Source organism: Habropoda laboriosa, unplaced genomic scaffold, assembly GCF_001263275.1.
Source record: "Habropoda laboriosa isolate 0110345459 unplaced genomic scaffold, ASM126327v1 scaffold33, whole genome shotgun sequence".
Classification (NCBI taxonomy): domain Eukaryota; kingdom Metazoa; phylum Arthropoda; class Insecta; order Hymenoptera; family Apidae; genus Habropoda; species Habropoda laboriosa.
Genome location: NW_017100187.1, coordinates 3,136,097 through 3,148,891, shown reverse-complemented (window position 1 = coordinate 3,148,891; position 12,795 = coordinate 3,136,097). Strand labels below are relative to the sequence as shown.

General features: G+C 35.6%; 3 protein-coding genes across 3 annotated transcripts; 1 reads left to right on the top strand and 2 right to left on the bottom strand.

Moving 5' to 3' along the window:
• Positions 1-1,659: 1,659 nt before the first annotated feature.
• Positions 1,660-4,259, bottom strand: LOC108579676. The gene is made up of 5 exons (XM_017943263.1): positions 4,133-4,259; positions 3,739-3,791; positions 3,317-3,397; positions 3,015-3,235; positions 1,660-2,930 (listed from the first exon to the last, which is right to left on the bottom strand). Exons 1-5 carry the CDS (start codon positions 4,208-4,210, stop codon positions 1,660-1,662), a joined length of 1,704 nt encoding a protein of 567 aa, XP_017798752.1. The 5' UTR covers positions 4,211-4,259.
• A 640-nt stretch (positions 4,260-4,899) lies between these two features.
• LOC108579685 lies at positions 4,900-5,504 on the bottom strand. The gene is made up of 3 exons (XM_017943272.1): positions 5,423-5,504; positions 5,192-5,295; positions 4,900-5,119 (listed from the first exon to the last, which is right to left on the bottom strand). Exons 1-3 carry the CDS (start codon positions 5,423-5,425, stop codon positions 4,900-4,902), a joined length of 327 nt encoding a protein of 108 aa, XP_017798761.1. The 5' UTR covers positions 5,426-5,504.
• Positions 5,505-8,142: 2,638 nt separating this feature from the next.
• LOC108579589 (cullin-1) lies at positions 8,143-11,654 on the top strand. Its single transcript, XM_017943163.1, is given in 13 exon segments — positions 8,143-8,381; positions 8,480-8,642; positions 8,741-8,959; positions 9,042-9,296; positions 9,369-9,662; positions 9,729-9,992; positions 10,072-10,299; positions 10,347-10,454; positions 10,532-10,650; positions 10,748-10,868; positions 10,936-11,039; positions 11,105-11,324; positions 11,537-11,654. Coding segments are annotated over 13 exon segments (2,340 nt in total). The 5' UTR covers positions 8,143-8,217; the 3' UTR covers positions 11,618-11,654.
• Positions 11,655-12,795: the final 1,141 nt, after the last annotated feature.

Sequence of the window (12,795 nt, the reverse complement as noted above, 5' to 3'; positions counted from 1 at the left end):
TCCTTTGGACCGCTGTTACAATCGAAAACTTGGAATCAGAAACTTACAAACGCGCCGCGATTTCGATTCCAGTCACGCTTGTCGTTTTCCTCCAACCGAAACATTCCAGTTTTTAATTCCTTCTAACAACACCAATGAAATCGTCGGAAACGAACGAACATCGCTAGAAACACAAAAGAACGGAAAGGGAAGGAAGGAAGGAAGGAAGGAAGGAAGGGAGGGAAGGAAAGGAAAGGAAAGGAAAGGAAAGGAAAGGAAAGGAAAGGAAAGGAAAGGAAAGGAAAGGAAAGGAAAGGAAAGGAAAGGAAAGGAAAGGAAAGGAAAGGAAAGGAAAGGAAAGGAAAGGAAAGAGGAAGAATTACATACATGGATTATCATTCGTCGCTTGGTCGAGTATTCTCGAGCTTATTCTACTTATACACGTAATACTTGTTAGATTGGTTAGGTAGGCTCTCCAAGCCTCTCGGCTGAACAGTCAGCCACAGCCGCGTATATTACTTATGTATACTTCCCACCCTTCGGATCCCATCGTCATCTCGCTATGCGATTACCCTAAGACCCTTTCGAAGCTTATGCGTACTTTAAAATGAATACATAATCGAACGTACATCCACTTGCTGCGCTTCGAAAGAGACGACCGGTTGAATCCTTAAAACGTTCGCGTGAACGTGTGCACATTAGAGAAACACGCAATGAATAATCGTACGCCCTTCTTCCTTCATACCTAGGTGCATATACATATATGTATGTACATACGTAGAACACGTACATATAAAGGAAGGAAAAGAAAGTACGACTTTTATAGAAAATACGACGCACGAAATATGTAGTCGATAATAATAAAGTTTAACCTAGTAATTAGAATTAGTTACGTTAAAAACTGTTCTGTGGCCTGTAAAGTGCGACAACGTGCGAAGATTAGAAAAAGGTGCGCTAACGAGTTATTGGCATACCGACGTTAATGTAGGACGATTAAGTAATTGGAATTGGTTGAGCACGCTCGTAAAAGGGGTGGGCTCGTAAAAGAGGCGCGGGCAGAGAGGTGGGGGTAGGGAGATAATCGTTAACCGATTAACGTTATAGCTCCGAAGTAAATCACACCGCTAAAGTGAACAGGGCCACCAATTGTTATTTTCGACCGAATATTTCTGGCAGTATCGCGTATAAAAGAACGAGATCCAATCCAATCAACTACGTTGTAGCAACCGCTCGTCTTCTTCTTCTTAATATTATAGATAAGAAACCGATAAATAATCGAGACAAACTGAACGATGCGTGTCAAGAGTATGGTCCCGCGGGCCTTTTTCTTCGCCGCTACCTTCTTCTTCGCCACCGGCCCGAAAACAACGCCGAAAACACAACCAAACAAACCATTTCGCGTTTCCGTATAGTCGGCGTAAAGCGCTACTAAAGCGAATAACAATGGATAAATTGGCGAATAGACGTTGTTCTCCGCAAGAACAAGCAACTTTCAATCTCGAAACTGAACTGGTAGAGAGTAGTAGGATCGGTACCGGTACCACCGATTTCCAAGGTAGATCTTTCAAAAAATAATACTGCGTTCGTTTCGCGTTACATCGCTTGCACGCTCGCAACATCGTATACGAGTGACTCGTGAATCAGTGATGTGTTGTATACAAGAATAAGCACTATATGTGCTCAGTCCAACGATTTCGATCTGTCTAATCTATGTTTACTTTCAAAATCAGAGTTTGTACTGGCATTTACGAGACGATGAGAACGACACTGCTCCTCCAGTTTCTTGACGTTCTCCGAGGTCGACGAGGAGTCGCCGCCGGAAACGAAAGACTCTAATATCACATTATTGGATGGATTTGATTGAAAACAACTCGCGCTAACGTTAGCCCTATCCTCGAAATCTTCCCGTTGCGCGTTACGGGACATGTCGGTCGATGCTATCGCCGAATCTGTATTGATAAGTCCGTCGCAGGAGTGAGGCAACATTTTCGAGAAAGACTGTTCGACCGAGCAATATTCCTCGCACCTCTCCTTGCTGGCGTACTTACCGGTTCCTCTCAAAGAACCACCGTACACCCGACGACTCTTCCTCGACAATTCCGAATCGAAATCTTCCAACGAGTTCACGCTATTCTCCTCCGTCTCCGTCTCCGTCTCCGTCTTAACCACCGAAGGGAAACTCGCGGCGGTTCTTTCTTCCGATGTTGTTATACCTTGTCGATGTTGCTTATCACCCTTCTTTTCTCCGCTCTCCATTTCCCTTTCTACTTCGTGCACCTTCGAGATCGGAATGACACCTTCTTCTCTACTGCTACCCGCTGTACAATCAACATTTACCATCGTATACCTCTCTGCGTTCGACACTTGGTAACATTCACTCGGATTCTCCGGGTCCGAAGTGTCCGACGATTTCTCCATCGGATACGGAACATAATTGGTGGAACTAGCTTGCTGTTGATAGATACGGTTGAAGCTATCCCTAGGAACGAACGACCGTTGTTCCTGATAGGCGAAAGGAACACATACGTTCTGCCTGATCGTTCCATCCGTCACGGTGCAGTATTGGGGGAAATGCGCAAACGGAATACCTTCTCGTGTTTCCAGTTGTCGCGAACTCGTCCCGCCACTCGGATATTGCGCGTTTTCCTCCAAACTGTTGTTCAATCTCGTGGAAGAGTTGCACGTATAAGAGAAGCATTGAGCAACGCTCGTGTTCGCCGCGGCGGCGCTCGGCGATTGCACGTTGGTTCGCGCGTTCGTCGATTCCGGTGAAGTTGGGTTCGATATCTTACCGCGTGTTTGAGCTATCACAGTTTCGTAGCTTGGAGGTGGACCGTACAGCTGGTAGTACGGACAGTTCGCGTCGTTCAACACCACGCTCATATTCTGGTAATGCGTCGACGTAGTCGCGTTACCATTGTATCCGGGCAACGCTCCGTTTCTTTGAGGACCTACAAACACGACAAAACAATCCAAATAAACTAGTCGTGCGATCGATATAATATCGCGAGGGATCGAGGAAACCGCGTACTCGCCTTTCCACATACGATGCAACAAAACGGTGTTCCTTGCCGAATTGTAAGTGATACGAGCCCTCTGCCCTTGACACGTCGGCCCCCGGAGGGAACTTTGCGATCGAGAACTGGAAGCTCTAGTCGGAATGGCCGATGCAGCCGCTCTGTATCTTCCTTGTAACCAATACCGATACCACCAGCCGCCACCGGAGCATACCAGGAACATAATTATAACCAGTATCCTATAACGAATCGTACAAATTTTACTTGACAATCAAATTATTTCTCTCGGAATACGTCTCTCGGGATAGTCTGGTTCCTACCAATAATACCATAAATGATGAAAATGCAGTCCTGGTGATACGCAACAACCAACACCGCAACAATATTCCGTTCTAGAACACCTAAAACGAATGAAACACGATGTATACGTGTTCAAAGTAAGCCTTTCTTCTTCTTTTCTTTCTTCTCTTCTCTCTCTCTCTCTCTCTCTCTCCCTCTCTCTCTCTCCCTCCCCCTCCCCCCAACCCCTCTCTCTCACTCTCTTTTTATTATTATTTCACATTTACGTACGATGTGTAAAATGTTTCACCTTTAGGTGAAATCAATCAATCGTCTTACTGTTTGAGAAAAAAAATGAGAAAAAAAGTGTGTCTTTAATAGCAATATGATTCTAAATTGATATTTTATTATTATGTTCCCTTTGACTAAATAAGATAAACGTATTTACATGTATAAAACTCACTCATAGTATTTTATTTCTCCAGGTATTTCAGAGGCACAATATTTTGCTTCTGCCTAAAAGAAGTTATAGTTTTAAATCGTGAACGAACCTATGACGTGTATTAACTCTTTAAACTATAGATTGATCTTGCCACGAAGCGGGTACGATTGTTACAAAGTATCAGAACGAGTTCTCCGCAAGTTTATACTGGCAATGAGATCTCGAATCGCGCAGTTATTCGATCGTGCTTCGAAACTTTCAACGTAAAATAGAACGGAAATGTCTTTCCGTTGCTAATCGAAACGAAAGCTCGAGTTTTTTATAGCGTAAAGAATAACGTTCGGTTTGATATTTTGGAGCAAAGCAAACAACATCGGGGGCAAACATGCTGAAAAAAAAAGAGACATCCACTCACGTATATTAAACACTTTGACGTTCCGGCGAATATCGCCAACTTTTTCTTCGTATTCCGTACCATCTTCTCGAAAAACATTTACACTTTCATTCCTAACGAACAAAAACGATACACTCTACCAGATTGTTTTGACATAATCACCATTTCGCTCCGACGACTGTCATGTGCACACAACATTGCACACCACTTATTGATTTCAATTTCGGAACTTTGTAATGACGTCATCGAAAGCAGAATCACCAACGTGAATGCATGAAATTGTAATATCGTTGTACAACTCTCACTAGGGACTTTTCGTTTACTCTACGAAGAAGAATGTTCAACGTACAGGATAAAATCAGACACGTACTAATATACATAAGTACATATTTCACATGGGCAATGCGTGCGTATATTCTAACAAACGACAAGTCCTTTACAACACTGCCAAATTGCCAACGAATGCCGCTTTTCTCTTTCAATTTATCCTACCAACCCATTGGCTGCTCCCCCGTTGTGCCGGAAACGATTCTGCACGGTAGCGATGCAAATTACATCAGAAATGGCGTTACCTTGGATAGATGATTTTCCTGAATAACGATATTTTATTCAAACAATTCACTACCATTTTAAAACGTACATATGTATTTCCCTTTCAAAACTATAACCTTGTATCTTTTATTATACGTAAAAGAAGAAATGTTGCAATTCGTCAACTGTAAATAGATCGAGAAACGCATATTCTTGTAAATACGAATGCGTATTTAAACGTATGTAAATAATCTTTATTAAAGTACAGTTTTTGTTTTTTCTATTTGTACAATACAATCTTCCATCGTTGCATCCTGATTCGTTGAAGGGCCCGTTCTATTTTCCTGCTGCGTAGACAACAAAGTATAACTAATCTTTAAATACTTCTTTAACAATGGAGAATATACTCGTCGAGAGCTACAATAAAAACAAGCACAACACAATGCCATAACGATGATTGTTCCAAAAATGGCAGCCCTGTTAATACGATTATTTATTAATAATATTATTTCTACATACTGCGTTAGTTTACGAAAGTATTAAACGTACGTTAAATATAAAGAATTGAAGTCAACGTCGTTGCAGCAAACATTATTGCCACAACAACTTTCCCATGAGGTGCACGAGCCCCAAACGCAATAGTGTGACGAACCCTGAAATAAGATCAGAAATATTTTCTTTTTTACACATTGTCTTTGAACGTTGCAGCAGAGATACATAGAAATTGTATATCTTTTCTCAATGAAATATGTAATAATTAATGTAAAAAAATGATATTACCATTGAGAAAAGGTAAAAGTTGAACGATAACTGGAATGATATCCTACATAGTTGACGAATCTGTCAAAATAAGGTCACGAACTATAGAATACTAGATAGGCTACTAGATAGGATACTAAAGTACAGTGAATAGAAATATTGAAAGCTACGTTTTCAACAGTTCAAATTAATCTTCAAGTAACAACTTCGTATTGCAATATGGTTTCATGATTTTTTTATAAATCAACCAAATCCAAATCCATTCACGTAGCTTATGAAATTAAACAAACTCACGGTTAAAAAATTATACGCTCGTTTATTACTCGTTTTTCACTACTGCATTCGGTAGTATTCGTGGTCGTTCGAAATACTCTAGAAATTGTGTACATCCAAATCGTTATATACGAGATCAGTGCTAACGTTTATACGTAATCATTTTATAAAAATGGCCATTAGGTTAGTTTAACTTCTCTCTTCTTTTTTCTTTTTCGATTTTTCCTTCGATAAAAATACAATCACGTGTTTGCAACATTATTATGTAATGTAATTGAACATCAAATAATTGTGTATAGGTTATTCGTTAATTTATATTGCAGGATTTAGAAAAGGTGCTGATCCAGGCATGCCTCAATTATCGATTATGAAGTAAGTTTCGATATAAATTTATACCTGTACAAAGTAACGTTTATTTATAAACTGTTGAATATTATACGAACAATTTTGTTTTTTTCAGCTTATTGTGGCAATAAAAATATCTACTTCCAAGATACTCTATTTTATTCTTCATAGAGATATTCCCATTGCTTCACCAATGTTTCTTTATTTTCCTTAAGTTTAAGGTACTTTTATTAACATAGCTGTTATAATTAAAATTACCAATAAGAATGTTACTTCTATACTGAGTTATGCAAAATAAAAATTTTCGAGTTGTATTTTAAATTGTAGTTTTACTTTTTCTAGTAAAGTATGAAAAAAGGTATATTTTTAGATACATAAGTATATCTTATTGTTTACTTATACTTTGTCTATGGCTTCACATAGCTGCTGCTGCTGCTTTCAATTTCGGAATTTCACCTTATTCTACACTTTTTACACGATAGTAATTACAAAGTTTTTACCAAAACAAAATGATAATGAAAACATAGAAATCTAAACGAACCTTGCGACAAATTCCTTTTTCTTAAAAAATAACGTATACATTGTATGTTATATGCATATATTAAGGACAAAAGTTAACCCTGTCAAATTTTGACTTTAATCATTTATCCTTTTTACGGTATTATATTAACATTAAGTAATAAACATTTTTATTTTCGTTAAATAAGTTTTACTGTTATTACATCTTCGATTTATAACTATCGATAAATTTTCATATTTAGTCGATTTCAAAATTTAATCAAGTATTACAAACGAAAAAATTATGATTAATTTCCTTGTCAAAATTATATACACGTATTTATTCGTAAATATGTGAATGCAGGTAAAATGTTACATAATACGGAAAAAGCAATTGACAATAATTTAAATTTTTGTATATCAATTTTATTATCAATGCATCCACATTTTAAAATCGAAAACGCTATTGTTTCCCGTTATGGGAAAATTCTTTATTCTAACGATTTTCAACATATCATTTTCAAACGTAAGCTAATAGCACGGAAACAAAATTGATAAAAAAAAAAGAAATATTTTGTTAGATTTTGAAATATGAGAGAACATTCTGTTTACGAGGAGAATATATTTTAAAACTGTTAAGGCATTGTTCCGTTGGTAACAGTGGCCCTAACCTGTCAGAAGTAAAGTAGCAGATTGGAACTGTAGTAAGTTTTGGGCACGCAGATACAACATTTTAGGTTCGCGGTTTTACTGTGCTTGTCATCGTGTAGTGCACAGAAGTAACAAGCGGAGGCAGTGTAAATTTTTCGTTAAAGCGTATGTAGAACGAAGTATCGGTGTTTGTTAAAGGTGGCCACCACGTTTTCACGAGAACTCCCTTGTCCAACCCTGCCTGTTATGCGGTGGTGAACGTCGACAGGTGAGTGCGCGCTTTCTGTCTTCACGATACTTCCCTCGTTCTACCTACGGAAAAAAGTATTCTTTTATGAAAACGGGCTGCAATGGTGTTATTTCTGTCAATTGCTTTTTGTGGATCTTCAATAGTGACGGATGGTAGTGTTATAGCACGAAGATTTGTGGTGTTCTGAAGTTTCCTGACGAAAGATTCGAGCTTCTGCTAACGATGTGCATCCTGATGTAACTACATCGGTATGGATCTTCCGATTACCGACTAACCTTTTTTCACATACGATATTTTTCACGAATATCCTCACCTAATTGCATTTGTGATTACTCTCTCCTTTAACATTTTTCTTAAGCGCACAAAGCTTTTACATAGTTTTATTTATAGTTTCACAAAGAATTTCAATAGCTTCAAGTGTGCATCCAAGCAAACGGTTGTGCCATTAATATTTTCAAACTGTTGGTCATTAATTGAAATCGTTAAATATAATGATACGTTTCAAAGTTTGTTCCAGCCGTTCAAATTTATTGTTCCCTTTTTCTTCTTTTTTTTTTTCCTCCATTACCATATAGATTATAAAAAACCCCCTAAATAAATTAATATTGTATATGTCTATATCTAAAAGTAAAATTGTACTGATCATTGTTTGATGTTTCTTTCAATTTCCCAATCCCTGTTTAATTTACTTCAATCTCATTTCAAACTAAATATAGCAGTTACTTTTCTGTCTTTTCTACAGAAATTATAGTAGAAAGTAGTTACAGTGACGCTCACTCGACAAGCGTATAAAAATAGGATGTCAGGGCATAGAGGCGGAGGAGGGGCTGGGACTCATCAAGGAGGCCCATCGGGCCTCAAGCAAATAGATTTAGATCAAATTTGGGGAGATCTCCGTGAGGGTATTGAACAAGTTTATAACAGGCAATGTATGTCTAAACCAAGATATATAGAATTGTACACGTATCCTTTGTAATTTAGAAATGAAAAAACAAAATGATAATAATAAAATAATTGTCTGTGTACTATCAATTTCCTTATTAAATTATGTGATTCGTCAGACATGTATATAATTATTGCACAAGTGTTCATCAACAATTAACTAGAACATCAACCAAGAGTAAAAAGGGACAAATTTCTCAAGGAGGTGCACAGTTAGTTGGTTTGGAGTTATATAAACGATTACGTGACTTTCTTAGAAATTACCTTATTAGCTTATTGAAGGTGACTATTGCTTTGCAAATTATTATTATTATCATTATTGTTGTTGGTTAATGTAGAGCAAGACTAATTAATGCATTAATTTGATATTGTTTATGTAGCATGGAATTGATTTGATGGATGAAGATGTATTACAATTCTATACAAGGCAATGGGAAGAATATCAGTTTAGTAGTAAAGTGTTAAATGGTGTTTGTGCGTATCTAAATCGACATTGGGTACGTAGAGAATGTGAAGAGGGTCGTAAAGGAATTTATGAAATTTATCAGCTAGCTTTGGTTACATGGCGAGATAACTTATTCAAGCATTTAAATAGACAAGTGAGTGGCATAAGTCAATGGATAAGTATATGAAAATTAAGTTGGAAAAGGAGAATAAATTGAACAATGTATTGTACTTCAGGTTACTAATGCAGTGCTTAAGTTAATTGAGCGAGAACGTAATGGAGAAACAATAAATACACGTTTGGTCAGTGGTGTAATTAATTGTTATGTAGAATTAGGTTTGGAAGAGGAAGACCCTGGTGCTAAAGGACAGAATCTTGTTGTTTACAAAGATTCTTTTGAAAATGTCTTCCTTGAAGATACAGAAAGGTTTTATACTCGAGAAAGTTCAGAGTTCCTTCGTCAAAATCCAGTCACAGAATATATGAAGAAGGTTTTGGAATAAAATTTTACCATTCTCTAATATTTTTCAAAGAAGCTATTGCTAAATATTATTCTATTGCAGGCAGAACAAAGGTTATTGGAAGAACAAAAACGAGTTCAAGTATACTTGCATCAAACAACCCATGAGAGATTAGCAAAAACATGCGAGAGAGTCTTAATTGAAAAACATTTAGATATTTTTCATTCTGAATTTCAAAATCTATTGGATGCTGACAAAAACACAGACTTAGGTCGGATGTATCAATTAGTCGCAAGAATACCAAATGGTCTAGGTGAATTACGAAATCTTCTAGAGGGTCATATAGCTAATCAAGGACTTGCAGCTATTGATAAGTGTGGTGACTCTGCAGCTAATGTATGTTTATTATTAAATTATAACAGTTGTGGCTTACATTAACAATGCATAATTCTTTCTATGTAGGATCCAAAGGTTTATGTAAACACAATTTTGGAGGTTCATAAAAAATACAATGCTTTAGTACTTGTTGCATTTAATAATGACAGTGGTTTTGTGGCAGCTCTTGATAAGGCTTGTGGAAGATTCATTAATAGTAATTCTGTAACTAGAGCAGCAAATAGCAGCAGTAAATCACCTGAGTTATTAGCAAAATATTGTGATCTGCTGTTAAAAAAAAGTAGTAAAAATCCCGAAGAAGCCGAACTTGAAGACACACTGAACCAAGTTGTAAGTAAAAATCAAAAGGCCAAGATATAAAAAGAACAAAATTTTATTTCATATTAATATTATTTCTGTTTAATTGTAGATGGTGGTATTTAAATATATCGAAGACAAGGATGTGTTCCAAAAGTTTTACAGTAAAATGCTAGCAAAACGATTGGTACAACATATGTCTGCCAGTGATGATGCAGAAGCTTCTATGATTTCTAAATTGAAACAAGCTTGTGGTTTTGAGTATACTTCAAAACTACAAAGAATGTTTCAGGTACTGTATTATACTATAAAGCTTTTTATACTTAATTTGTATTAATTTGTATTAAATACATTTTATACATTTTATCAGATGTTTTACTTCTACAGGCGACTATTTCCTTATTGCCTATTAATATCTGTCAAAATTATATAAAAGTGCTGTCTTCTGGCTCTTGGCCATTTCAACAATCTTTTACTTTTTCACTGCCAACAGAGGTAAATTTTATTGATTTAATCCGTTTTAAATTCGTAAATTGTAGAATTATAATATAACAGTGATTTGTGCATTACAGCTAGAGAGATCTGTACATAGGTTTACCACTTTCTATAGCTCACAACATAGTGGGAGAAAGTTGAATTGGTTATACAATATGTCTAAAGGAGAATTACATACAAATTGTTTTAAAAACAGGTAACAACATATTTAACAAGTAAATCTGAAAAGCATTAAGCCTGAAAATATTCTATATTATTCACAAATGAAATTTCATAATTTTATTTTATCACAGATACACGTTGCAAGCATCGACATTTCAAATGGCTGTACTATTGCAATATAATGGATCCACAGTGTGGACAATACAACAGTTGCATGATGCTACACAAATAAAAATGGACTTTTTGCTTCAGGTAATATAATAAAACCAAAAATAGTAAAATGTAAAATAGATGCTGGAAGATATTTTTAATCTCACAGGTTATTCAAATACTCTTGAAAGCTAAACTGTTAACAGCAGCTGCAGACGACGAAGCTGAGTTGACACCATTGTCAACAGTGGAGCTTTTTGCAGGATATAAAAAGTATGTTTATCTCATGTCACATCTGTTTTGCCAGATATTATATTGGTATATTACTTTTACGACAGTAAGAAGCTGAGGGTAAATATTAATATACCAATGAAAACGGAATTGAAGATTGAACAGGAAACGACACAGAAAAATATAGAGGAGGATAGAAAACTTTTAATTCAGGCAGCAATTGTTAGAATTATGAAAATGAGGAAAGTATTGAAACATCAGCAACTGGTAGCCGAAGTATTGAATCAATTAAGCTCCAGGTTCAAACCAAGAGTACACGTTATTAAGGTAAGTATGAACGACAATTTTTCGTTTAAATCTATTATATTTTCGAGACCATTTTACAGTTTGCAAAATATGCAAGTTAATCGCGTACATTTTTTTCTGTATTAATTTATCATGACATGATACCGATGAAATGAAATATTAGAAGAACTAAATTTAACTAAATTTAAATAAACAGTATTCATACTTAATATAAGATAATTCTGCTCTTTCAGAAATGTATAGATATTTTAATTGAGAAAGAATATCTGGAGCGCACAGAGGGTCAGAAGGACACATATAGCTACCTGGCATGATCAAGTTGATCTAGGACAACGATACAGCAGCAATCATATACGCAAACGAAAGATGACTGTCCAATGTCATTGCTAGATATTGTCACAATATTTATTGAAGTCTCGTATTTTGAATCTCATGCATTCTCCTTGTACATGGATGCCCTTGTACCATGTTGTCCCTCTGGTCGCATTTAGAGTCTGGTTTTTATAATATGTTAATAAAATCATTTCATAGTCAATGCTGTTAGGTGTGTTACTGTCTGTGCCGCCTTTGACGTAAATTGAAGTATCACTGGTTTTTGATACGATACCGTATTATGAAACGAAAAATGCACGAATCTAAGTTTTTAATTCACAGCCTTATGAGGAACAGTGAAAGCTATGTTTTTAAAATCATGAACTCTTTAAGAAGGTAGAAGAATTTAGAGCTAAGCGCGGTGAGATTGAAATGAGTAAAGCGCTCTGTGAATAAAATACTATTTAAAAAAGGATTAAGATACATTATAAGATACATTTTAACCAGCAAGGATGAAAAGCTGGGCATGCATCTTTTCTTCCTTTTACTTATATTTTTTCCTCCTAAATGGTATAAAACGTATTGTTTGTGTATAACTTTGATGAGCTTGTAAAGTAAGAAAGAAATGTAATTTCATCAATTATTTGTATTATAACATAATACGAAACATGAGAGTTTAAACACATAGATAGCAATGCATTTTAATGCAGTACTCGTGAAGTTTGATTAATAATCACGTGTATAACGGAAAAATTTTATACCAGTGAATAAAAAGAACTGCTCTTATATTATAAAGGTCAAGTTATTTTTTCGTAAATTATTTAAGTATTTCATTCAAATTCATTTTTAGAGGTTAAAATAAATGTAATGTTTAAAGTGCAATATAAAACAGTGCGAAAAACTATGGTATAGTATGGTTTTTAATATAAACTTGAGCAGTGACTTAAATCTGAAAATTATTAATGAACTTTAATTAATGCCTTTAATTTTAATAACTAATTTTAGTAAGAATAGTAAATTTCAGTGTATACATATATGTGAGGCTAAGTCATAAAATGCAGCGTGTAAAAGGACTATAAGATATTTAATTTGAACGTTATTGTAATTAAAAGCGGAAAAAAGAGAGGGGGGTGGGGAGCATCAGAAGAATAGAGGGAACTATTATACTACTATTAAAATA

Coding starts and splice junctions, on each gene's coding strand:
- LOC108579676 (XM_017943263.1), bottom strand. CDS start 4,210: ATGTTTTTCGAGAAGATGGTACGGAATACGAAGAAAAAGTTGGCGATA. Junction 3,792..4,132: donor CGTCAAAGTGTTTAATATAC/GTGAGTGGATGT, acceptor AACTTCTTTTAG/GCAGAAGCAAAATATTGTGC. Junction 3,398..3,738: donor GGAGAAATAAAATACTATGA/GTGAGTTTTATA, acceptor CATTCGTTTTAG/GTGTTCTAGAACGGAATATT.
- LOC108579685 (XM_017943272.1), bottom strand. Junction 5,120..5,191: donor TTCAATTCTTTATATTTAAC/GTACGTTTAATA, acceptor TCGTATTAACAG/GGCTGCCATTTTTGGAACAA.